The sequence below is a fragment of the Corvus moneduloides genome, chromosome Z (genome assembly GCF_009650955.1).
Source record: "Corvus moneduloides isolate bCorMon1 chromosome Z, bCorMon1.pri, whole genome shotgun sequence".
Taxonomy (NCBI): domain Eukaryota; kingdom Metazoa; phylum Chordata; class Aves; order Passeriformes; family Corvidae; genus Corvus; species Corvus moneduloides.
This window is the reverse complement of record NC_045511.1, coordinates 15,054,883-15,080,717: the sequence shown is the minus strand read 5'-3', so window position 1 is coordinate 15,080,717 and position 25,835 is coordinate 15,054,883. Positions and strand designations below refer to the sequence as shown.

The window sequence follows — 25,835 nt, the reverse complement described above, 5'->3', positions numbered from 1 at the left end:
GGCTGCCACCACGGTGTGGTAGGAGCCCGAGAAGGTCCCAGCTGTGTTCAGGGCCAAGATGGTCATACTGGAGCCCAGTTCATTTCTGCACAGGCCCTGCAGGTGACATTGGGGCTTGTGTGGGTGTCTCAGTCAGTGCTGAGGCACAGTCCCACTTCCAGCCTCCCTAAGCAGTGGGATGTGTGTCCCATGACACAGCCCCTCCACCTGGCAGCTGGGACCAGTGGTGTGGGCACTGGCTGGAAAAGCACCCCTCTCTGCCTAGGCAGGGCAGCAGAGCTGGAGGTGCTGGGTACCCCCCTATGGCAGGGGTGGGTGATCAACACTACCCCCAGGGACAGCACAGCCAGAGCTGGCAGCTTCCTTGGTCATGGATAGTGCAGCATGGCATGGCATGGCATAGGATGGTACCCCCAGAACGTGCAGCCCCTCAGGCACAAACTCTGTGTACTGGGGTGGCACAGGACAGCACAGAGAAAACATGCACCACAGGGATGGCACAGCCAGTGTGTGCAGCCCCTCACCCCCACCCTGCACCCGGGGCAGCACAGCACGGCTCAGCACGGCCAGACTCGGCTCCAGAGCTGCCCTTGCCTTCCTGGATGCAGCGTCCCAGGGCACGAGCAGGGCCAGGGCGAGCAGCAGCAGCAGCCCGGGGTCCCCATGGCAGTGGTGGCTGTGTGTGGTGCCCGGGCTCTGCCTCTTTCATAGCAGAGGGGCCGAGCCTCCTGCCAAGGGAGACCCATGAGGTAGGAGAGTCCTGATCCCTCTGGACAGTGATGGAGTCTGAGGGGTATACTGAGGGAGGTGGAAGGGAGCATGCCCAGGGCAACAGGTCAGAAGAGCATTGCAGGTATCACAGGGAGGGCAGGGGACCTCTGGGGAAGATATAAATATTCTGATAAAATAATAGATTTAATTGTATGAAAAAGTTAGTTGTGATTACAGGTAGAAAACTGTGATGTAAAAGGTACAAGAGTGTTAGCAGTGCGGTGTTTAAAATATGCAGCCATAGAACCCTCTGCAAGGAGTTATGGGAATTCCTGTCTTTTTCAGGAAAATCTGGACACTGTTATGCACGCCAGTTACGCTGACTGGAAATGTCCCACCCTTCCCCTGTAGATTCATTACCACGGATTCCAGCCAAATTTGGAAACACACAGACTGTACAATGGCCTGGCCAGAGGTGCCACTTGCACCCCGGGTACCACCCATCCACCTGGCAGCAATAAAAAGGAGAGGGAGCAGGAGCATCAGCAGGGACCTGCAAGGAGCACATCCCCAGGTACATCAGCCGTCTGCCTGCTGCAGAGATGGTGCAAGCAACTCCCTTCCTCCTCATGCTCTTCCTGGCCCTGGGAGCTCACAGCCTCTCTACTGAAAATGTACCATCAGGGATGGGATGCACAGGGCAGGGTGGGCAGGGGGCTGTGGCTGCAGGCACCGGTGCTGAGTTCTCTCCAGTGCATCCTGACCGGGCGCTGGGTCAATGACTTGGGCTCCAACATGACCATCACGAACGTGAATGCAAAGAGTGTCTTCACTGGCATCTACTACACGTCAGCCACCATGAAAAAGACTGAGGAATCACCACTGCAGGGGTTCCAGCACCTCCCAAACCTGCTGAGCCAGCCCACCTTTGGCTTCACCATCCATTGGAGCTTTTCAGGTGCTTCATCTTTTCTTAGCATCCTTGTTGTGTACCCCAGCCTCCCTTCCAACCCTTCCTGCAGTGTCCTTGCTGATTCCCTGCCTTCCCCTGCACTATCCCCACTGCTCTCCCTTCCCTCTGGTGTCCCCGAGGCTCCCCCATCCTTGTCCCTGGAGCTCCTTGCTCACTGTCAGCTCCCAGTCCCAGCCTGCAGGAAATGCAGCAGGGGCTGAAGCCTGCACTGTCTGCCCATCTCCATGGGACACCCCCAGCCCCCTGAGCCCTCCTGCTTGCTTTTCCCATCCCCACAGTCCCCAGAGGCCGGGGACAGCAGAGGTCTACTGTCCCCTGTGCTGGGGCAGCCACTGACCTGCCGCCTCGGCCACGCTCCCCTCCACCTCCTGTCCTGTCCCTGCAGACTCCATCACCGTTTTCACGGGCCAGTGCTTTGTGGATGACAATGGAAAGGAGGTTTTGAAGACCATGTGGCTGCTGAGACCACATGCAGACAAACTCAAAAACAACAGGAATGCCACCTTGTGAGCTCTCTGTCCCTGTCCTGCACAGGTCCCCTGTGCACCCCGGAGGGGTTGGGACTGTCACAAATGGGTGTTTTAGGTCACTTAGGAGTCACTCTCACAGGTGCTGGCAAAAGTGGGCTTAATATCTGTTTGCAAAAACACGAATTAAGAAAGCTCAATGGCAAGGTTCACTTGATTGCTTTGTGCATGGGTAAAACATAGAAAGGAAAAAATGGTTTAGAATCAATTTAGAATGATTTCCATGGAGGCTGGAGATGGAAAAGGAGAAGTGAGACCCTTTGAATGAATCACAAAGTTCAGGGAGGTACCCTTTGCTTTCTAAACTACTGATGGATCCTAGGTGGGGCTGATACCACTCTTAGTCTCAGACCTTCTCAACGGTTTCTGTCTAAAGGATTTGGCAGCACTTAACTACTGACTAATTTAACATTTATGAAGTGATTTGGGAGGGTTTACCACAACTGCAGCAGACACTCAGTTATAGATCCAAGCTGGCAGCAGTCATACTGCATGTGCTATGGAGTGTTCACATCCATCCACTCATGTACTCGGAGGGAGATGGTGGCACAGCCCTGTGCAGTGGTCCAGGAGAGCTCGAAGGGCCTCACTTAGGAGCACTGCTGTAGAGTTGTGAGAAACGAAGCCCACTCCTCTTTTTGGGGTTTTATACATTTAATAAGGGACTATAGGGGATAAAGGTCACTTAAGGCAAGAATGACAGCACTGGGTGCATGGCTCATAGTTAGAGGAACACAAACTTACACAAACTTCTGATAATATTCTCTAACATTATACATATTAATAAACCAAAATGCATTTGCATTATTTTTCTAAGAACTAATTTACATTCTCTTTGAAGGGATTAACATAGTTCCTCCCCCGATCTGCCTTTTTAGAGCATGTGTAATGTGATCATAAGGGTCTTCGGGGGTCTTCCTCAATGAAGGCTCAAGGTCTTCCTCGCATCTGAACTTTTCGACTTTGTCTTTGGAGCACGCGCAGTTATGGTGTTCCTCCGTCTTTCTGGATCTAACTGGTTTAAATTCTCCATTTTGTGGCTAATTGACTTTACATTTGCTAGTTTCTCATTGGTACATTCTGCTGCTTCCCAATACAGCTATACTTGTCTGTTTTTGAGATTATTCACCTGGCGAGTTTCCATTTATTTAAGCATTAAGCAATTGGATAACCACATACTAGCTATTACATTGTACAGAACGTTATCATTCAGATTATATAGGTATAGAAAGTTATGATTCAGGCTATATTGGTATCTTATAACTCAAGTTATAAAAGCATCTTGTAACTTTGACCCCAGTTATAATATTAACTAGTTAATATCTGCATAGCAAAGTTATTCTTAACATATTTGCACATAACATTTCCTAACGTTTTCTGGTACATAATATTTCTTACATTTTACTACCTGCAAAAGCCAATGCTATAATAGCTGTTTTTCACAGTGCCCTTCTGCGCCGGGGCTGGGTACCTTGCATCCTTTTCCTCCTTTCTGTGCCAGCACAGCATTTGAAGGTTACACCAGCCTGGTTAGGGAGGGGTGGGTGTTAGGGAGGTCAACTGCCCTTCCTGTTTTGTTCCCGGACAGACAGGGCTGGGAACTGCGAATTTTAGTGGGTGCCTTGGTCACTGCTGAGTCACAGTCCCTGCTCCAGCCTCCCTAAGCAGTGGGATACGTGTACTGCATGTGTGGGGCCAGCATGGCCCTTTTTGTGGCACCAGGGACTGGTTGCATGAGCACCAGCTGGGACAGCACCTCTCCCTCCCCAGCAGAGCAGGACAGAGCTGGGAGTGCTGGGTACTCCTGTATACCAGGGGTAGGTGGCCGACAGTACCCACGGAGACAGCACAGCCAGAGCTGGGAGCTCCCACGGTCATGGGCGCTGAACCGTGGGATGGCATTGGAATGGGGTGGGATGGTGTGGGATGGCATTGGCTAGTGCTGCAGGGCACAACAAGAGCATACAGCCTGTTAGACAACATGGCACAGCAGAGCCAGGGCGTGCAGCCCGTCACCCCCCACCCCGGCACAGCTCAGCACCAGAAAGCACAGCGGGAGCAGGCAGCCCCTTGGCCATTCCCAGTGCACCGCAGGGATGGCACAGCCAGTGTATGCAGCCCCTCACCCCCACCCTGCACCCGGGGCAGCACAGCACGGCTCAGCACGGCCAGACTCGGCTCCAGAGCTGCCCTTGCCTTCCTGGATGCACGAGCAGGGCCAGGGCGAGCAGCAGCAGCAGCAGCCCGGGGTCCCCATGGCGATGGTGGCTGTGTGCGCTGTGCTCGGGCTCTGCCTGCGCTGCCGCCTCACGCCCAGCCGGCCCCTTTCATAGCAGAGGGGCAGAGCCTCCTGCCAAGGGACACCCATGGGGTAGGACAGCCCCGTCCTCTCTGGGGATGCACAAGGGACCTGTGCAGGGCAGGGACAGGGAGCTCACCTGATCTCGGCTAGAGCTAGGCAGAAAAAAGAGCATGAAGGACACCACAGGGAGGGCAGCGGAGCTCTGTGAACACCACAGGTAGGGCAGGGCATCTCTGTGAACACCACAGGTAGGGCAGGGCATCTCTGTGAACACCACAGGAAGGGCTGTAAGCTCTTTCTGTCCCCTTTAGAGCTTAGTGTTCCCTAAGTCCTTAACAGCCTTTAGGCTGGGGTGGGAAGCAGCCTATCCTACCTGCTGCAAGCATTCTTCCCCCACTTGTCTGTGCTGGGAACTGGTGCAGGCAGGGGATCACTGCGGTGGCCTGGTGCTGTCAGTGGGTGACAAATGACCTTTTCTTCACGCCCCAGGGGAGTGTTCCTGCAACCACATGGGTAGAGGAATAACAATATCCAAGAAGGACAGGCTGTCCCGGATGCAGCCCCCACCAGAGCAGCTGGTGTCATCCTCACATGGCAGAGCCCACAGATGATGGAAAGGGATGGAGATGTGCTCCCTTAGGGTCACCATGGCAAGGCTGGTGGGACAGGGGTGCCAGCACATCAGTGAGGAACACCTGGGGTTCCCACCTCCATTTGTCTTCTGTTGGCAGCTTCCAACAATAGCAGTGATGTCCCAACCCAGCTGACAAGGAACAAGAGCAGGCACTGAAGCCAGCATAGCTTCTGGCTGCACTGGCTATTGCTTTGACACACCAATACTGTTCCTTAATCGCAGGCAACATGCCTTCCAAAGGTTGGGGTGTTCAGTCTCTATAAAGGGGTATTTCTGATTTCTCCTCCACTTTTGGCTGTATCACCTCAATAAATCGCGTATTAGATAGGCTCAGCTTTCATCAACTTCTGCGTGGACGTAGCTGAGGGCTGAGAGGACAGTCCTTGGTCACAGATGTGATTTTCATCAACATTTGCCCGTACTATTGTTTTTCAAGGCTGACAACCCCAGTTTGAGCAACAAGTTAATTTGTTCATTAACCCTTTCTTACTATAATTCACCAACCCTTATTTTTCATAACATCCTGAACTTACATGGTTTTTAAACAGCCTGCTGATTTTTAACTTCTTCAGTGCTTCCTGCTTTGGATTTCTTCCCTGCCTGCTAGTTGCCTCCACTTCCTACTGTGCCAGGGCTCAGGCATGGCATTGCAGAATTTAGTTGTGGTGATGATTGCCACATCTGAGTCACTTGGCTCTCTCATTTTTGGAGGGCACAAACCACATGGAGACACCCCAGCACTCAGATGAGACCAGTCAAGAAATCTGCATGCTTGAGCACTGAGCTGGCCCCTAAACCTGCAAGATAAGCTACAGGGATTGTTAGGTACAGGAAAAATAAAGATTACGTAAGAAATAAACCGTATTGGTTGTGTGGTGCTGAAATAAACCTCCAGCTGTGAATGAGCTGTGGGCTGCCATCAGCAGCATGGAGACTTCATGTTCTCCATCCACAGGGTTCCTGCAGGAGCTCCCTGAACCGTGGTGATGGTGAGGGGGGGATAGTGAGGGGATGATGGAGAGGGGGTGGTGGAGAAGGGATAATGTCTGCCCCTCCTGCCCCCTGCAACCTTCCCAAACTGACCTCACTTGTTATCCCAAACATTGGCAATGCTTTGGGCAGCACCTGTTTGCCGAGAAGCAGTCAGAGCAAACAGCAGCTGTGCGGGAAAGCATTCCTTGTTATGCAGTTGATTTCTGAGACAGCAAACACTGGGGCAGGAATGTCAGGCGAGCAGCCAGCTCTCTCAGCAGGGAACTCTTCCAGGCAGGGGTGCAGGGCTCCTGCAGGGAGGAGAGGGGAGTGTGGAGATGCCAGCAGCAGAAATACAATGCTCCCCAGCCTGGACAGCAATGAATTTTACTGCCAGAGAGAAACCAGGACTCAAATGTGAAATCTAAGAGAAAGCAAAGACTGAGAAGTATTTTTGAGACATTGCAAAGAGCTGCCTTGTCTCCAGCTTACAAAAAAAGGATTATTTTCTGATGAAGAGCTTCCATCAGCTTCTGCTACGATGACTGGTGGAACTAAAACATATTTTAGGAGACTGCCTTGAAAACAGTTTAGAAATGGGTGAGAAACTCTGGGCTGAATCCATGCACTTCAGCCTCCCTGGTCAGCAACAAATATAACATAAGGGGAATTATAAAAATATGTACTTAGAGTTATCTAAGAATCCTGTGTAAATACAACTTTCGTCACCATTAAAATCGAATGTCCAAGATATTCAGTGAATGTTGGCTTTTCATTAACTAAATTATTTCCTTCCAACACAAACCAGTTTGTAAAAACAACAGCTAATATTCACGTCAGACCTTTGTAGACCCATGAGTACTGGGTGCGGAGGGGGGGAAAAAGCTGGGTCCCAAAATAATCTGGGTGGTGGGTGGGTTTGCATGAGCATGCCTGGTGAGGAAGAGAAGGGTGAGCTGTGTACTGCAGCCAGTCCTGAGGTCACCAAGGTTAAGGATCCTCAACAACTGGGCACAGAACTGATGTAGCAAATGTATGACAGAATGGACAACAGCTCCAGAGAGGGATTTTCCCTGCTGGTCACTTCCCAGCAGAGACTGATCAGCAGGAGCCAGGCCCTCCCTGCAAGGTGCCAGGGGAGCAAGGAAGGACACTTTCAGCACTCAATTCTGGGAATATTTGCTGCAATTACCTCTTCATATGGCTGAGAACCACAGATTTGGAAACACCCAGATTGCATAATGACCTGGCCAGAGCTGCCACCCACAGCCCTGGTAGCAATAAAAAGGAGAGGGAGCAGGAGCATCAGCAGAGACCTGCAAGGAGCACATCCCCAGGTACATCAGCCGTCTGCCTGCTGCAGAGATGGTGCAAGCAACTCCCTTCCTCCTCGTGCTCTTCCTGGCCCTGGGAGCTCACGGCCTCTCCGTGAAAAAGGTACTGTCAAGGTGGGATGCACAGGGCAGGGTGGGCAGGGGGCTGTGGCTGCAGGCTGTGCTGTGGCACCGGTGCTGAGTTCTCTCCTCTCCAGTGCTCCCTGATTGGGGACTGGGTCAACGACCTGGGCTCCAACATGACCATCACGAGCATGAATGCAAAGGGTGTCTTCACTGGCACCTACCACACGGCTGTGACAGCCACCTCGAACAAGATCGAGAAGTCACCACTGCAGGGGGCCATGCAGAAGAGCCCTAACCAGAAAGGCCAGCCCACCTTCGGCTTCACTGTCAACTGGAGCTTTTCAGGTACCTCTTTCCCACCCTCCTTATGGTATCCTGGACATCCCCTGCCCTCCCTGTTATGCCCTCAAAGATTTTCTGCTCTCTTCCTGCAGTGTCCTTGCTGATTCCCTGCCTTCCCCTACACTATCCCCACTGCTCTCCCTTCCCTCTGGTGTCCCCGAGGCTCCCCCGTCCTTGTCCCTGGAGCTCCCTGCTCGCTGTCAGCTCCCAGTCCCAGCCTGCAGGAGATGCAGCAGGGGCTGAAGCCTGCACTGTCTGCCCATCTCCATGGGACACCCCCAGCCCCCTGAGCCCCCCTCCTGCTTGCTTTTCTCATCCCCACAGTCCCCAGAGGTCGAGGACAGCAGAGGTCTACTGTCTACGGCCACTGACCTGCCACCTCAGCCACGCTCCCCTCCACCTCCTGTCCTGTCCCTGCAGACTCCATCACCGTTTTCACGGGCCAGTGCTTTGTGGGTGACGATGGAAAGGAGGTTTTGAAGACCATGTGGCTGCTGAGATCACATGTGGAGAACATCAAAAATGACTGGAAAGCCACCAGGTGAGCCCCCTGTCCTGCACAGGTCCCCTGTGCACCCCGGAGGGGTTGGGGCTGTCACAAGTGAGTGGTTTAGGTCGCTTACAGAGCCACTCTCACACACGTTGGCAAAGGCAGGTTTAATATCTATTTCATATCTGTAAGCAGATATTAGCACAACTTAAGAAAGCTTGATGGCAAGGTTCACTTGATTGCTTTGTGCATGGGTAAAACATAGAAAGGAAAAAAAGGACCCTGGGGTCCTGCCAAGGTGCAAATGCAGGGGGGAATACAGGGCTGGTGGGGGTTTGGACACTGCCATGTCCCTCCCTTACATCTCCTCCTCTGTGTCCCCGCAGGGTCGGCGTCAATGTCTTCAACCGCCAGCAGTTACAGGAGTGAGGGTGGCAGCGGGGGGGTTCCCGGGCTGGTGGCAGAGCCAGGGGTGTGGCCCTGCTCCTTCCCCAACCAACTGCTTCTCCCAATAAAGCTTTGCTGCAAATACTCACAGTCTCCTGTCATGTTGTTGCAAAATGTGGGATAAGTAAAAAATTTCTTAGAAAGGGATATTCTTCTATGTTTGATCTTTTTACGCTTTCGAGCCTAATCAACAAGAAAGGAGATTTAGTCTGTGAAACAGAGAGCAGCTAACAAGCTCTAAGCTATGTTCAGGGGGTTAGAAAGAGATATTACTTGGTAGAGCTGTCTTGTTGAGGTTTAGATCTTGACAGGCTTCAGTGATCTCAGACCTGGGTGGAGGTTAACAAAACTTGGGCTGGAGGATGTCTCATGGTAATGGACACAAAGAGTGCAGAATTTACAGGACATTTGGCAAAACCTCCAAGATAAGAGAAAACTAGTAAAGACAACTGAATCGGTGACAACTCAGTGCTGAATCAGCTCCGACCAGGTAGGAGGTAAACTCTGGCAGGGGCAGACCATGACTTAATGGCCCACTGAGTCAAGAAGCCCACCAACTCAAGGGAAGAGAAAGGCTGAGCATGCAGATTAATTAGCATGAGACACAAGAGAGTCCTTAACCAATATGAGAGAGATTAGTAATTAATAAGAGAACTAAATAACTTGTAGCCAACGAACATTAATGCCTCTGTTTGCTAAAATGTGTAAATAGCAAAATGTTTTGATAGTTGGTGTGCTTGATCTTTGGAATAACGCTGAGGACCCCGGCTTGTGGAACTAAAATAAATAACCAATGTCTCTCTTGGGTATGTAATTACTGCCTTGTTATGCACCAGGTAACAAATCCAGTTTTTCTGGACAACTCCGTTATGGCTCAGTACACACATTCCCAATACCCTCCATGGTGTCCTACAGTCCCTCCTGTCACCATACCTGAGGCCTGACACATGTCCTCTGCTGTGACCCTTCATGGCACAGAGTCCTCCTTTGCAACCCCTCCACCCCACCCCCGTCCTTGGGACCCCCACCTGGCCCAGGGGAACAGGATCCCATTCTACCTGGGGCAGTGGCAGGTTGCCCACCTCCCACCGGCTGTCCCTTGGCAGGAGGCCCGGCTTCGGCAGCCGCTGCCCGGCCACAGCCTCCTCTGCCATAAAAGGGGCCGGGCGGGCACGGGGGAAGCGCAGGCAGAGCTCGGGCACCGCACACGGCCACTGCCATGGGGACCCCGGGCTGCTGCTGCTGCTCGCCCTGGCCCTGCTCGTGCCCTGGGACGCTGCATCCAGGAAGGCAAGGGCAGCTCTGGAGCCGAGTCTGGCCGTGCTGAGCCGTGCTGTGCTGCCCCGGGTGCAGGGTGGGGGTGAGGGGCTGCATACACTGGCTGTGCCATCCCTGCGGTGCACTGGGAATGGCCAAGGGGCTGCCTGCTCCCGCTGTGCTTTCTGGTGCCGTGCCGTGCCACTTCATGCTGTGCTGTGCTGCAATGTGCTGTGCCACACTGTGCTGTGCCACAGGCTGCTGTGCCGTGCTGTCCTGTGCCAGGCTCTGCCACCCCTGGGGCACAGTGTGCAGGGCTCACAGGGTTGCATGTTTTCACCATGCCATGCTCTGCTATTCTGTGACACCCCAGCACAGAGTGTTTGTCTGCTCTTGTTGCATCCTGCAGTGCCATGCCATGCCATGCCATGCCACGCCATGCTGCAGTATCCATGACCAAGGAAGCTGCCAGCTCTGGCTGTGCTGTCCCTGGGGGTACTGTTGGTCGCCTACCCCTGCAACAGGGAGGTACCAGCTCTGCCCTGCCCCTGCCCTGCCCTGCCCTGCCCAGGGAGGGAGAGGGGCTGTCCCAGATGGTGCCCATGAGCTGTTCCCAGCTGCCACACGGAGGGGCCATGCCATGGGACACACATCCCACTGCTTAGGGAAGCTGGGGGGGGAGAGGGAACTTGCACTGCCCAAGCCACCCACATGACTCCCGATCCCCATTGTCACCTGCAGGGCCTGTGGAGAAATGAACTGGGCTCCAGTATGACCATCTTGGCCCTGAACACAGCTGGGACCTTCTCGGGCTCCTACCACACCGTGGTGGCAGCCACCAACAAGCAGATCCTGGTGTCACCCTTGCAAAGGGGTCCAGCAGCATCCCAGTGCCAAGAGACACCCCACCTTTGGCTTCACTGTGCAGTGGCAGTTCTCAGGTATGGCAGTGCCAGTGATCCTCTGCTCATGCTGGGAGGGGGGAGCCCCCCAGCTGGTGCCACAAATCCCCAGAGGAACCCCAGCTGTGGGCACAGGTTGGCCGCACACACTCACTCCTGCCATGGGAAGTGGTGGTGGGAGAGCTGTCTGTCTGTGGTGGGTGGCAGGGTTGTCTGGAAGAGGTGATGGGGGTGTCCATCTGTCTGTCCAAGTGGCATGGCAGGGCTGATGCCCAACTCTCTGTCCAGGAGATGTAGAAGTGATCGACCTGGCCAGGGAAGTCCATCTCTCTGTCCAGGGCATGTAGCAGGTGGTGTTTGCCTGTCTGTCTGCCAGGATCAGGTGGCCCAGGTTTCCCTGTCTCGAGGTGCAGGCCCTCACCTCCCTCTCCATCACTTGAACCTTGCCAGATTCCACCACTGCCTTTGTGGGGCAGTGCTTTGTGGATCACCGTGGGAAAGAGACCCTGGAGACCATGTGGCTCCTGCGGGAAGAGGTCCTGTCACACAAGGACACCTGGAAAGCCACCAGGTGAGCTCTGCCCCTGCCATCTCACCCCACAGCCCTCCCTCCCATCCTGCTGACGCATCTTCCCCACAGAGTCAGCACTTCCATCTTCACCCGCATCAAGTGATGGGAACAGGGACAAGTGCTGCCTGCACCCTGCTGTCCTTCTGCATTTCCAAGCCGCTCCACAGTCCCAAGCTGGGCTCCTGACAAGGAAACACACCCTCACCTTGTCCAGCTTCTTCCCAGCACCTCCCAGCAACCTGCTGGTGGGGCTCCCCATTCCCACACTTGCTGCCCTCACACATGGAGCCAAATAAAACTTTCTCCACACGGCAGAGAGTTGTGTCCCTTGTGTCCCTGGGATACAAGCAGCCATTCTGTGGCCATGGGCAGAGCAAGGTGCTGGGAGGGGGAGCACAGGGAAGTGTTTTGGAGAGGCTGGGAAAGATGGGCTGAGGGACAGTAGCTGAGTAATTCTGCTTCCTGAGCATGGCTTCAGGCCTCAACAGGTGCCTTCTTGCCTGTGCACCCATTTGGGACATTGACAGGGGCCCTGAGGTGGGTGGCTCCAGGCAGCACACCCAGTGTGTGGCAGTAGGATACCCCACAGCTGAGGGTTGGGTGAAAGCTGCATGTGGGCAAGCCAGCACTCTCACCTGGCCTCATCCCGTGTCTCTGCACCCCACTCTGCCCCATCTTCCTGTCAAACTCCATTTCCAGCTGCTGCTCTGGATGGGAGTCTCAGTGCTGCATGCACATATGGGGGAGAGCTGGGTGCCAGCCCCCACAGAAGGGAATTTGGGGTGTTGGGGTGGTCCAAAGTCCAGACTGAATGCTGAGGGGACCAGGAGAGAGACCTGGGACTCCAGGCAGAGCTACTGGGCAGACTGGGTGGGTAAAACCAGATCCTGAAGGTGTACCTGTTGCATGTAGGCAGGTGTACAGTGTGCTTCCCGTTGGCTGGCTGTCACCTTATCAGCCAGAGGGTGGAACAGGATACAGATCCTTTCTGGCGTTCAGATTCACAGGATGTTATCTGAACATTAAACTCTATTTTACCAGCTCCTTCGGACAGGAAACAAATCAAATAAGGGTACCATGCCCTTTTCACTGATCTAACACTTGACCTCACTAATCCATCATTTCGGCAGCTCATGAATTAGTTACCTAACCCATGAGGCACAGCTCCTAGCTCCTGCTCCTGAGCACCACAGGGAGAAGCTGTGTGGGCAGGGAGAGGTGCAAAGGGGGTGAAAGACAGTGCTGCCTGTGGGCTGCAGGGCTGCTGGGGGAAGAGACTGCTGGATGGAGCAGGGACTTTGGGGCAGAAAGCACACAGTGCCCCGAGAAATTGTCAGGGCCTGTCTACCATCCTCTTCCTCTCACAGTGTGCCTGTCCTTCCCCAGCCTTCCTCAGCCTTTGCGCTTTTCCCTCGTTCCCTGCTGGGCTCTGGGGCTGCTCCCAGAGAGTGCACACACCTGAGACTCTCCAGGGTGTGCTTGTACTGACTGAGCACAACTGGTTGATGTGCCTGGTGGTCCAGCTTTTGGTCAAAAGTCACCCCTGCATCTTCATCCTCAGCCCTTCATCCTCACCCTTGCATCCTCATCCTCGCACCTGCATTCCACACAGAGCCCTCGGTTCATCCCCACTGATCCTTGGCACTGCCCTGGTTGTGCTGGGCTCATTCTGCTGCTTCCCCTCCCCACATGCCCACTGTGGCTGTCACCAGCACCACAAGCACCCAAAAGCTTCTCTGAGTGGTCTGTGAGGCTAAAGCCTTGGGACCCAGGAGGAAGTGGAGGGTGAGGCTGGGAGCCCTGCACAGTGGGGCACAGGGCGACTCAGAACCATGTTGGCCCAGGGCATAAGACTTGATTTTTGTCATTTCATTACCCCCACACCTGCAAATTCCCTGGCTCCTGGTTTCTCCTGAGAGGGCAGTCAGTAGTACACAGGATGATGCAAGCACTGTGCTTGCTTAATAGGGAAACTGAAAGTAAAACCAGAGAGTTTACAAGAAATCAGCACTGGAGGTGGCACCTCTTCTTTATCATAGTCTGTGATCATTAGCTGTCCTAACCATCCCACATCCTGTCCCTGACCTTGACGTGATCCTGCCCTTTTATTGCCCTTTAATTTGCCTTTTCCTCTTGCCTTAGGTGCTACCTGGGCTGCTCACCTCCAGCCTGCAGTGCCCTATTATGCAATAGCCTGCAATTTTGCAAACCTGAAAAAAAAAAAAAAAAAAAAGTGCCTTCCTATTGCTATTGGGGCAGGTTTGCTTCCTTCATCTTCCAAATCCCTGGACCCACTGAAGATCACCTGCTGTCCCTGCACACATACCTTACCCAGCCCTCATGACTCTCTGCTCTTCCGTCCATCCCCTGCCGTGACCAGAGGGTGCTTTAGGACACAACAGCTCCTGCAGGGCAGGATGGAAACAGCCCTCAACCTGTAGACATGGGACTAAAAACCCCCAGGCTGGGTGGCGTCAGTGGGCAGCCCCACGCAACCCCTCCTGCATCCCTATTTCTGCCTACTCCCATGTTCACCCCTGTTCCAGTGCCCATGCCTATGCCTATCCCTGCCTCCAATCCCTCATCCCTGCCCCGTCCCCATCCCTCCCACCCTTGCTTCCATCCCCATCCCTCTGTTCCGTCCCCATCCATGTGCATATCCCCCACCCCTCATCCTTGCCCCCATCCCCACCCCAATTCCCGTTCCCATCCCACCACAACCTACAACTCCTTCCCGCCCCCACCCCTGTCGCTGTCCCCGTCTCTGTTCCCCTTCTTGTCCCTATTCTACTCCCCTCCTCCGGTACCGCCCAGGGCTTTCCCGGAAAGCAGTGGCAGAGCCGAAAAATAAAAGTCTGTGAGTGAGTGGCACGGCGCGATTCGTTGCCGCCGCTGCATCCCGAGCTGCATCCTGAGCCGCATCCCGATGAGCCGCCGCGTCCTCTCCGTTGTCGCCCTGCCTGTAGCGGTGTCCTTGGCCGCGGTGGCGGAGGGCTTTCAGGTGGGAATTCCTGCTGGGATACACGCGCGGGAAACTCGGCTCCGGGGAAGTCGGCGTGGGAGCACGCCTGGGGGTCCCGGTGTTCAGGGAGGGACACGAGTGGGAGACTCACCGGAGGGTGGAATATGATCTGGGAGCTGCAGCGCTTGTTAGGGATGGGACACGTGTGGAAGACCCTTCTGCGGGGGGGAATACTCGGCAACAGGAGGATCCCCTGCTCCAGAGGGTATCCAGACCGGACCTCCAGCCGAGGCAGGTGAGGGAAGAGATGCTCCAGGGCTGTCCGTGTGCCTGGGAGGGATGTGTGTGGGAATTCCTTCCCTGGTGCAAGGGGCATGCATTTGGAAATCCTCCACTTCCCTCGTGGAGACTTGGAGGGAATTGGGGCGGGGGAAGCATGGGGACCCTGCCGCAGGGGGTGACTTGCCCCTGTCTCGGACGGCGCGGTGTGGGAGAGAACAGGCAGTGCTTGGAACTCCAGCCAGAGCCTTGCAGGTGGGATGTGCAGGGCTCTGGCTGAGACTGAGCCCACCGTGGACCTGAGGGCTGTGCCTATCCCAGTGGGCTTCCCTGTCATGCTGTATGTATGCTGAGCACAGCACAGGTCCCCACAAACACGGGCAGATGCGCCCTGGACTCACACAGCTCACCTGCCAGGGCTACAGCAGGGGTCCTGCCCAGGTTCCTGCCTGTCCAGGGCTCCCATCTTTCACTTTTCCTCTTCACATCCTCGCTTTGCTTGGCTTACCCCAGCTTTTGGCCCCCTTGACATGGCAGAGATAGCAGCAACTTTATAAATCATGTCTTTTAAAAATGAATGCTAGAGCACTCACAGGACTCCAGCAACACTCTGCAGTGCCACCATCCACAGCCTGACCTGTGTTTTTGTTCTCTTCCAAGCTCTTCTGCCAGAGAGGTGATGACCCTGAGAAGAAAAAGGCCAACGAGAAAGAGGAAAAGGCAGCCACAAGCAGCCAGTGGAAAAGCACAAGGAATATCAAGGTGAGTGCCCGCACCCTGTGGGCACTGGGGGCTGTGGGCAGGGGGCTCAGCCTGCAAGGGCTGTGTACAGGCAGCCCCCAGGGACACGTCTATTCATTCCCAGCCGTGCAACCTGACTGGCTGGTGGAAGAATGATCTGGGCTCCAAAATGCATGTATTCAACGTTGACAACAATGGAACCTTCTCTGGGGAGTACCACACCGCCGTGTCAAGTGCCAAGAGTCCCATCCAGCCATCCCCCCTGGTTGGCTCCCAGCACCTGGATAAGGATGAACAGGACACCTTTGGCTTCACGGTCAACTGGAAGAAGTTCTCAGGTCTGTAGCTGCATGACAGCTGTTGTTGGATGGGGTAGTGGGATGGAGAGGGGAGCTCAGGCAGGTCCCAGTGCCCATTCCAATCCTTCTGTTCTCTCTCCTGTCCCCTGTCTCTCCTTCCCCGATCTCTCCCCACTCTGGATGGTGTCAGCAGACAGCAGGACACCTCCCAAAACAATGTTTGAGTAAGGCAGCACAGGGGCTTGCTTTGACAACATCTGTGGTACACAAAATTTCCCTGCAAATACAAGGATCCACACGGGCTCCACAAGCATTAAACCCATGGATGCTTGTGAAGCTCCAAAATCAGCTGGGGTCCTGTTGAGATGCTAATAGCCACCACTGCTTTAGACTCCACAGCTGTCTTTGTGGGCCAGTGCTTCAATGGGGCTGATGGGAAGGAGGTCCTGCACACCTCCTGGTTGCTGCGGGAGAAAGTCGACTCGGAGACAGATGACTGGAAAGCCACCAGGTGAGCCAAGGTACCCCCAAACCATCTGGTATCCCTACCCTGCTACTGGCTGGGCACCAATGAGCTACTGCTTCCCCACAGGATTGGCCGCAACACCTTCACTCGAATGAGCTGAAAGGGGGGAGAAGCATCTTGTTCTAGCCACACTTGGGAGACAGTAGTCCCCTCAGCAGGATCAGCATGTACTAGCATGTCCTGATGTTACCAGCTCTGGAGGAAGATATATCAAAGAACACCAAATAAAATTAAAGATATTTAAACACAACCTTGTGCGGTCTGTGGATATGTCCTGGAAAAGCTGGGCTAAAACGTGGTGGTGGGTGGGTGTGGAATGAAACCCTCATTCCCTTATTCTGGGAAGAGACTGGTCCTAAGGAAGCCCCTTTTCCAGACCAAACAGGATGGTGTATCCCCAAAGTATCCCTCTGACACGTAGTGTGACCAGCAGTCCCTCTTTCCTGTTGAAAGTCAGGGAGGGTAGGCTGGGGAACTCTTCTGCATCCCAAAAACCTGGCTGGGGGGCCGCTGGCTCTGACACTGCCCTCAAGCAGGCAGGTGACTGGTCTCAGCTGTGTCCACACTCCTGAAAAGTGCCAAAGGCTGCTCTGTACCAGCCACACAGGGACAGTAGCTGCAGTACATCCAGCCCAAAATTCTTCCTAGGAAACATGTGATTTACTGGAAAAGCCATGACCAGCAAATGCAGCCTCACATCTCTGCCCAGTGGATTATGTGACTGACTGAAACGGGCAGTGCCTGTGCTGACTTGGGCACCCCTCCAAGGCAAAGCAAATGATTTCCAGGAAATCAGCTCTGGATCTGAATCTGAGCTTAGACCCTGTGTCTTTCATTCTCAAAATAACCTGGGACAGTGCTGCATGCCCTGAGCATACTGCCTGGGATTTGACAAACTTAAAAATAGAACTGAGCTGCTGGGGCTGTCACTTCCCACTGCTCCCCTGGTTTTTCTCCCGTGAATGCTGCACGTGGGAGAGCTTTACTAACAGCACCTATGGCTTTAGTAAGTTTGCCTGCCCTGCATTTTCATCTGCCTTGTTGCACACTTGCATGTGGTTTGCTCCTCACGTCTTTCTCCTTGGCATTCATCTTCCCCGTCTAAAGCAGTGCTGCTCTTCCCTTCTCAGTGCCTTGCTGGCATTTCTCCAGCTTTTTCAGTTCCCTTACAGCCTTTCTGACCAGAAAGCCTTTACACCAGCTCTCTGCTATGCATGTATGTAACCACACAACCTTTTACATGCTTTTAGAGGAGGCTGAGAATTGGGAAAGTGAGGGGCAGAGGGACCACTGGACTCTGCTCTCACCTGAAGCATGTCCAGCTCAGCATTGAGGCACCTGCTAAGCCTTCAGCCTCACTGCATGCATCCTCTAGACCTTGTTATTGCCTTCATGCCAACATTTCCCCAGGGCAGAGCTCTCCAGAGGTTGTGCAGCATTCCCAGGATACTTCAGCAAGGCATCGATGCTGACCCCAACTGGAGCATCCTGCAAACCCCGGTAGGCAGACACCGTGCCTGTGAGAGGTGTGGTGGGTGTGAGCTGGCAGAGATGTTTGCAAGGCCAGTCCCTTTATGAGGGCACCCAGCTAAGCTGCAACACATCCCTGGCACCCCTCAGATATGGGGTGACAGGACGTAGGACATGGTGTGCCAGAGGTGCCTGCAGACATCTGGGAGTGGCTAAAGGTGGGGATGTTTCCTTATGCACATTCAGCATCCATCAGATCTGGGTTTTATCCAGCTGCAAACCTGCTCACGGTGCTGGTCTGCAAACCCAGCACCATTTGTTTTCATCTATCACGGCCTCATCAGCAAGGCAAATGTGAGCAGGGCTTCCCCTTCAGCCCTGCTGCAGACCCTGAGAGGAAAACCCACTATTTCCGCTGCATGACAAGCCTTGATCAAGGTCATTCACACACTGTGGATGCCTCCAGGGGCAGGGGGAGCTGGCAGAAGCAGGAGGCACCTGCAATCACACGGACATCTGTGTGGCACAGGTGCTTGTGCACACAGTGTATCAGTTAAATAAAAACCCTGAAAAATTAATTTATTAGGATCTTGGCATGGGGTGATGCTTGCATAAGGATCAAATCCCTTCAAGCAGATAGTCACTGTTAGAATGGAGAAGGAGTTTCCACTGCAGGGGTCACCCGGCACTTCCATGTCTTGACCACATGTGGAAAACTGTCCTACACAACCGTTTCTGCGGGGACTGCTCCTGTCGACCGTTTACAGATGTCTCAACACTGAACATCATGGTGCCCAGCATCTCAGTGCAGCTGCTGATCCACCCAAGCAGATGGAGGGAGGGAGCTCCCAGGTCACTCGTGAGACTCCATGGCTGGTGGGTTTGGGTGTGTGCCCAAGCAAAACCCAGTACCATGCCATTCTGCAGAGATGACAAAAGAGGAAATTTGATTTTCAAGCCATAACTTCACTGGTGAGTGAGGACACATAGCTCCCATCCCCTCCACTGTTTCTGCACTCTGCTCTTCTACCTCTCTCCATGGCCCTGCTCTAGCTGCAGCCTTGCCAAGCGCAGACTGCCATCCTGAGAGAATGGAGGAGCTCCTTAGTTACATTCTCAGCCCTTCCTTGGGCTGGTTCAGAACTAGGGCACCCTCCCAGATGTGTTCTGCCTCCCCATCCTACAGCTGAGTTAATCACATTTGTCAGTAAAACCCTTTGTGTGGATGAGGGCATATCCCACACCTGTTCAAGGTCCCAGCAGGACAGCAGGCTGGGGAGGGGGAAAGGCTGACCCACAAGCAGCCTTTCCCACTGACAAACTGGCTGCCTAATAGGGACAGCCCCATCTCAGCACCATCTCATCCCATCCCTTCACAGACCGCAGACTTCATCACCTCCTCCTCAGGCCAATGCTTCATAGATGACAGGAAGGAGATACTGAAGACCACATGGATCATTCAAGATGAGGCTGACATGCTCGAGGATGACTGGAAAGCCAGTGAGTGGGCTGCAGGGCGCTTGCCTATCCTGGGGCTGCACCTGTTGGTGCTGCAGGGAGTCCATGGGGGAGTGCTGAGCCCTGGGTGCTGGGAGCCAGCTGGGCAGCAAGCAAAGACAAGGGGTGTCAAGATCCCAAAGGCTTTTGGAGCAAGTCCCCAGGATGAGAGTTGAATACATCTCTGTAATTTTTTTATTAAAAACGAAGTGCAATTTGAACACTGGATCCTGCTCCCTGAGGAAGAGGAGAGCGGGTTTCCTTGTCTTCAGGCCCAGGAAAGATGAGAAGGATTGTGAAAGCAGATCTCATCCCTTGTGCTTGGGCAGCCCATGATCCGGACACAGCCAGATGCCACCTCTGTCTTCCCCTGCAGCATTGGCAGTGACACATTCACCTGTTTAGGGCGATGTCTTAGAGGATGTGTCTGTCCCTGGGCCAATGCCAGGCAGTCTGAGCACCCCCATTACAGTCTTGCACCATCAGGAGCCCCTTGGGAAGGGTCGGACAGGGCCCTGCCCACCCTCAAAGCATCATGCATGTGGCAAGGTCTAGGGAGGCACCGGGCACAGGACATACCCTCCCACAGGGACAAGCAAATTTTAATGTCTACATATCCTCCAGGAAAGCCATTCTGCACTTGGAAAAATTATTGATTCAACAGTTCCTACTACAGCGACAGTCTTGGGTCCCAAACCCAAGGAAAGCCCAGCACAGCCAGGACGAAAAACAGTTTAGAAAGAGCAGCAGACTCTTACAGTGCAGGAGGGGACGGTCACAGGGGTGAGCCGCTGCTGGCAGACACATGGTGATGTCAGTAGAGCGGAGCAGAGCTGGCCGGACTGCTCTTGCTGCAGCCTTTAGGTGCAGTATTTAGGTGGCAGCACTGGGTCGGTGGCAGTGGGACAGTGTCAGGCCGTGCCCGCCCCCAGGGCTCGGACACTGAGCAAGGAACGGGTCGGCAGAGCCTCTTGGACAGTGGATGTGTAAATCATCCCCACCTCCGTGCACAGCCGTGCTCACCGCAGCGTTCCTCCAGTGCTGCCCAGGTCACGCAGACCCCCTCAGCTCCCCTGACCTGGGCACGCTGACATCAGGACACTCACTCCGCAGCTGCCAGCCGTCATGGCTCCGGTTACAGCCCTATAAAGGGGTTTGGGATGCAGGGCAGGGAGGGAGCTGAGCCGGGCATCGCACGGCCCCGCAGCCATGGGGAGCGGCGCTTTCATCCTGGTCCTCGCCGTGGCCCTGGCAGAGAGTATTGCTCCTGCAGAGAGGAAGGTACAGGGATGGGTGACAATGGGAGCGCGGCAGACATGGCACTGGGATGCAGGAGTTCTCTTAAATGCCATTTTAGGCTTAGACAAGCAGGAGAGCTCTGCAAGCACCGAGTCCAGGCAGAGGGCAAGGTATCCCTGGATCACCCTCAGCCACCTGGTACCACCTCCAGAAAGATTTGTTCCCACAAGGGAACCATGCACAGGGCATTCCATCCCTCGGGGTTTGTGCCTGGGAGCACCATGCATGTGGCACCCCCTTCCATGAGGTCTGTGTCTGGGCATACCGCGCATGCTGCAGGGCTGGGACATTCTGGCCTTGCTCCACCATCCTCTCAGCAGCCATCAGCACTCTGGGGCAGCATTTCCCCAGACTGGGATTAGGGATGGCCATGTCCTGCACTCACAGCAGGGCTCATGGCTCCTGGTGTGGGGCAGCAGCAGGGATGGGGTCCCTCTGTGTGTGGGGACAGAGAGCACGTGGCTGTATTCCTTCAGTGCCAGCTTAACGGACTGTGGAGGAATGACCAGGGCTCCCTGATGGAGATTTCAGCGTTGAGGGACAACGGGGACTTCGAGGGACAATACCTCACACGAGTCACCCTCTCTGGGGGCTGTGCCCAAATCTCCCCCCTGAAGGGTGCTCAGCAGCAGCTTGGAGAGGAGGGCTGGTCCACCTTTGCCTTCACTGTGCGCTGGGACAAGTTCTCCAGTAAGTGCTGGGACACCTGGGGATGGCATGGCAGTATCAATGGGAGCCACACATGCAGACAGTGGCAATTTTCTTTTGCCAGGAATTCAGCTGGGTGCTGCTTTGGTGCAGCTAAGCAGCAACACCTGCAGGATGTGGGGCTAAGGAGCAGTGCTGGGCTTGGACAGGGCAGCCCCTCCTCACCCAACATCTTTGGGGTGACCACAGTGGGTTCAGACCCTGTTAGCGCAAGTGGGATGTGGTGCTACAGATCCTGCCTTGTCCAAGGGAGCCACAAAGAAAGGGCGGGGCCCCCCAGCATGGTTTGGTGGTTGTGTGGCCATTGGAGCAGGAACACAGCTGTGTCTGGCAGGGCAGTGGGGAATGGCAGCCAGTTTCCCCGTGGATCTCCCAATAAGCGCTTCCTCCCAGATGCCACCACCGCCTTCGTGGGGCAATGCTTTGTGGATGCAGGTGGAAAGGAGACTCTGACCACCATGTGGCTCCTGCGTGAAGCTGTCGGATCCCTTGAGGAGGACTGGAAAGCCACGAGGTAGTGGTGGGATACGGGAGACACTAATCCCACAGAGGTGTCCTCGCTTGAGGAAAATTGGGGTGCATTTAGGGACACCCCATCACTGCTGTGAGCACTGGCAGCTCTGAGTGGGCAGTGTCTGTGGGTCATCCCACAGGAACTCTCAACTTCTCACAGGGTGGGCAGAAATGTCTTCACACGCAAACGCACCACAAAAGGAAAGATCCTGCCGAGTTTGTCCCCTCCCTGTGAAGATGTGTCTTCGTCAGCCCAATGATGAACCTGACCCCTCAACAAGGCAAGAAAAACCTGCCTCCCAAATGAGAATAAAATTTAAAAATCATCAGCTGTGGTTGCCTTTTTTTAAAGTCTGTCCCTGATACACCTTCTGTCCCCAAAGATACCCCTGCTGAGGTGAGGTCTCACCACTGCACTTCCCCAGGGATGTCTGCATGTCTCCCTGATCCCATCCATCCGCCTTCCTGGGCTCATTTCCCATCTCCTCTAAACCCAAACTTCCACCCTGTGTCATCATTTCCTGCCTGCCTGATGGTGGCAGAACTGGCACCAGCATCCTGAATCCAGCTCACTTCCTTGTGGTGCCTTCACATCCATTCCCACCAGACCCCTTCCAGTACTGGGGCTCCATGCTCTGTAGAGTTGGGCAATGGAGGCAACTTTATCAGTAGATTTGAGATGTTGATTAAGCACTTCCTTTGTGCTGTCCAGCAGCCCAAGTAAAATGTGCATAAGTTAAAGTCCTCATCCCATCCCATCCCATCCCATCTCATCCTTTACCATCCCCTGGGTTACACTCAGGGATTTTCCCCTTCTCTGCCACTGAATTTTGGCAGTGCCACTCTATTGGCCTCCGCAGACACCTGGCAGACTTAGCCAACTCTTTCGACACAAAGCTTTTGGCAGGTCTGTGGGTGAAGAAGAAGCCTCTTGCGGAAGTGTTACAAAAATATCCCAGTCTGAGGGATAACAGCACCGTGGCCACACAGTCCATCAAGCCTGGCCCAGCTCTAGCAAAGCTGCAGCACGGTGCCATGAAGTGGAGGGATGTCTGCCACCACCCTGGGATCTCTAACAAGGTGGCTTGTCCCTGCCAAACAGCACAGAAAGGCAGGAGGTGGTGTCAGGCCAAAAGAACAGACTGTGCCACCCAGGATGAGAGCAAGAAGATCCCCAGGAGAATTTTTTTGAGCCCCTGTGATAGGCCATGAGTTTGGGACTGAAAAAGACAACAAGGAGGAGGGATGTGTTAGGAGAGAAGTGTTTTCTGCTCGGCCCAGCTTTTGAGGCTACCTAGCTGAGAGAGAGATGTGCTGAGCACAGGGTGCCAGGGTGTGCCAGGGCTAGCGTGGTCACTAAGAAGTGCCACCCCAAAGGGGCACTCCCCTGCCCCCAATTTGCACACTGCATCCCTCCCAACATCCCCTGCCCCAAACACAGCTTGTGTTGGAAACAGCAGGTGTTGATTCAGGCTGAATCCCACCAGAATTTTCAGCAACCACAGCCATATGCCTGCTCCAGGCATCACAGCAAAGGGATGGCTCAGGAGCACAGGGACAGTGCCCACTGCATTTTGTACATCAGAGGTCCTTTAGGGCAGAAAATACAAGGAAGAAGTGTGAATACAGCGCTGGTTATCATGTTCTGTGTGTTTAGCAAACACACTTGCTGGGACCTCAGTAATGCTGCTGCAGTTACTTCTTCCTCTAACTCTCTTAAAAGTAAAAGCAAAAGCCTCAAAATCAGCAGCTGATACCCAGAAGAGGCTGGAGAAAAGTTTTTGTTTCTGAAATGAGTGAGCCTTCCCTCTCATGCAGCGCTTCAGGATGCTGGTCTAGCAGTGGCACCAGCAAAGCAGGAAGGAGGTGAATGTTGAAATAGGTGGTAATTTCCAGCCTTCGTGCATGGGAGGCAGATTCCCAAAGAAGGTGTTGATTTCCAGGCTACTATAGGGCCTTATGAAAAGCTTGTACTCCCATCCCTCTGCACAGCCGTGTTTATGGCTGTGTTCCTTCAGCGCTGACCAGGTCACGCAGACCTTCTCACCTCCCTTGCCTGTCCCGGGCACCCTGACATCAAGCCATTCATCTCACAGCTGCCATCCTGGTGCTGGTGGGGCTCCAGTTACAGCCCTATAAAGGGGGGCGGGCTGCAGGGCTGGGGGAGCTCTTAGCAGCCTTGCAGCCATGGGGAGAACTGCTTTTGCCCTGGTCCTCGCCCTTGCCCTGGCAGTGTGTGTTTCCCCCGTGGAGAGGAAGGTATGGGGAGACGTGACAGTGAGGATGTGGTGCTGACACCCTGCTAGACCCCAAATTCTGCTGCTGGGGCATCATAACTCAACAGGGAGCCAGGGCTGGGCTGCTGGAACTGGTGGGAACAGCACTGTGCAGCGCTGATGGAAGCTGTGACAAGGTTGGGAGGAAGGGACTGCTCCTGCAAGGACGCTTTTCATTCCAGGAAATCATTCAGAGGAAGGCAAACAGAGCCATACCACAGATAGCTCCTGTTTTCATCCCTTGAGTGTAGGAAAAGCAGCACACCTGCTGCTTTAGCATGGGGGGACCCACTCCCTCTTGGGTGGGTGGAATCGTCCTGGACAGCGGCTGAGCTGAAGGCAATCGGTGCTCAGACACGACGCTCGCACTGAGGTGGCAATGCCAGTGGCTCATCAGGTCCGCGGTACACCACTCAGTGCTGCAGACATCTCTGGGCAGAGCCAGGGTGAAGGGGTGGGAGCAGGATGCCCCCCTCCCTGCCTGGGCACTCCAACCCACAGCACTGGCCTTGCAGTGTCTTCTCTCCGGGTCGTGGCGGAGTGACACCGGCTGCCGGATGGTTGTGTCCACCCTGGACAAGGACAACAGATTCTCCGGTTTTTACCTGCCGGGACCTGCTGCTGGCCACGTGGAACTCCTCACCTCACCACTGGAGGGCTCCCAGCAAGACACAGGGCTGGTCCCACAGCCCACCTTCTACTTCACCGTGAACTGGCGGCTCCGAGGTAGGCAGCAAGGGCCATCATCCTGTAGCAAGGATGCCAGCAGGACACAGGGTGACCTTGTCACTGCCTGACTCACATCACCTTAAACCCTTCCAGACTCAGAGGCTGCCCGGACAACTGTCTTCCTGGGCCAGTGCTATGTAGACACCAACCGGGAGGAGACCCTGCATGCCCTGTGGCTCCTACGAGAGGTGGCTGACAGTCCTGATGAGGACTGGAAAGCCACACGGTGAGTGCTGGGTCCCAGCCACTGCTCTGCCAGGGTCTCCTGCATGGAGACGGGAGAAATCCCACAGGGTGAAGCATGGGAGGACCGTGAGGGTGAAATGGATTTGTCACCAGTGGTGTGCAAGGGCTAAGGAGCATCCGTGTATGATCTACTTCTGCATGCCAGATGTGCCTCAGTGTGGGGGATCCCAGGATGGGGTCTGGCCAAAGTGGGGTCCCCTCCAGGACCATCTTTTCACTCTCCACAGCAGGGAAAGAGGAGGAAAAGATGCCAGCACCTGGCACAGCCTCTGCTAAAGGGTGTTTGAACCTGTAGTACCCCAGTCAACCACACAATGCCCCCCTTGGTTTTCCCTCTGTACCCTCCACAGCATACATGATCCCATCTGATTTGGTGTTTTCTGCAGGATTGGCACCAGCATCTTCACACGGATCAAATAACGGCAAGTGGGGAAATCCTGCAGGCTCAGGACGGCCGTGGGTCAGCGCTTCCCTGGACGGGCTCTGCCCGCACCGACATGCTGCACTTAGGCAGCTCTCAGCCCAGAGGCTCATGCTTTCTTAGGCAAGCTCACCAGATGCAAAATAAAGGGTTTCTGTGGGTCTGCAGGGTTTGGCTCTGTTTTCTGCCCTGACTCAAACTCGTGGGGTTTGTCTCACCCAGCAGCCACCCTCCCACAGGGAGGCTTCATGCTACAATGCTGAGGGCAGCAGCGTCCCTGGGGATGGGGGCTGCCCCGGCTCCCCTCCCTGGCAGGGTGCAGCAGTACTGTGCTTGCAAAT

The 25,835-nt window shown here is 54.6% G+C and overlaps 6 protein-coding genes across 6 annotated transcripts; all 6 read left to right on the top strand.

The window, feature by feature from the left end:
* The first annotated feature begins 628 nt into the window (after nt 1-628).
* On the top strand, nt 629-4,751 carry LOC116437942 (avidin-like). Its single transcript, XM_032096335.1, has 2 exons — nt 629-1,669; nt 2,070-4,751. The coding sequence occupies exons 1-2, from the start codon at nt 1,384-1,386 to the stop codon at nt 2,192-2,194; spliced, it is 411 nt and encodes a 136-aa protein (XP_031952226.1). The 5' UTR covers nt 629-1,383; the 3' UTR covers nt 2,195-4,751.
* A 2,671-nt stretch (nt 4,752-7,422) lies between these two features.
* On the top strand, nt 7,423-8,883 carry LOC116437941 (avidin-like). The gene is made up of 4 exons (XM_032096334.1): nt 7,423-7,556; nt 7,651-7,864; nt 8,282-8,402; nt 8,738-8,883. Exons 1-4 carry the CDS (start codon nt 7,485-7,487, stop codon nt 8,778-8,780), a joined length of 450 nt encoding a protein of 149 aa, XP_031952225.1. The 5' UTR covers nt 7,423-7,484; the 3' UTR covers nt 8,781-8,883.
* Nucleotides 8,884-9,970: 1,087 nt separating this feature from the next.
* LOC116438097 (avidin-like) lies at nt 9,971-11,844 on the top strand. Its single transcript, XM_032096712.1, is given in 5 exon segments — nt 9,971-10,088; nt 10,785-10,922; nt 10,924-10,996; nt 11,408-11,528; nt 11,598-11,844. Coding segments are annotated over 4 exon segments (324 nt in total). The 5' UTR covers nt 9,971-10,088; nt 10,785-10,826; the 3' UTR covers nt 11,632-11,844.
* Nucleotides 11,845-14,336: 2,492 nt separating this feature from the next.
* On the top strand, nt 14,337-16,585 carry LOC116438530 (avidin-like). Its single transcript, XM_032097465.1, has 5 exons — nt 14,337-14,529; nt 15,430-15,531; nt 15,635-15,848; nt 16,200-16,320; nt 16,402-16,585. Exons 1-5 carry the CDS (start codon nt 14,455-14,457, stop codon nt 16,433-16,435), a joined length of 546 nt encoding a protein of 181 aa, XP_031953356.1. The 5' UTR covers nt 14,337-14,454; the 3' UTR covers nt 16,436-16,585.
* Nucleotides 16,586-20,500: 3,915 nt separating this feature from the next.
* Nucleotides 20,501-22,151, top strand: LOC116438555 (avidin-like). The gene is made up of 4 exons (XM_032097522.1): nt 20,501-20,583; nt 21,078-21,291; nt 21,703-21,823; nt 21,983-22,151. The coding sequence occupies exons 1-4, from the start codon at nt 20,512-20,514 to the stop codon at nt 22,080-22,082; spliced, it is 507 nt and encodes a 168-aa protein (XP_031953413.1). The 5' UTR covers nt 20,501-20,511; the 3' UTR covers nt 22,083-22,151.
* A 1,858-nt stretch (nt 22,152-24,009) lies between these two features.
* LOC116437755 (avidin-like) lies at nt 24,010-25,493 on the top strand. Its single transcript, XM_032095888.1, has 4 exons — nt 24,010-24,081; nt 24,614-24,824; nt 24,921-25,053; nt 25,460-25,493. Exons 1-4 carry the CDS (start codon nt 24,010-24,012, stop codon nt 25,491-25,493), a joined length of 450 nt encoding a protein of 149 aa, XP_031951779.1.
* The last annotated feature ends 342 nt before the right edge of the window (nt 25,494-25,835 follow it).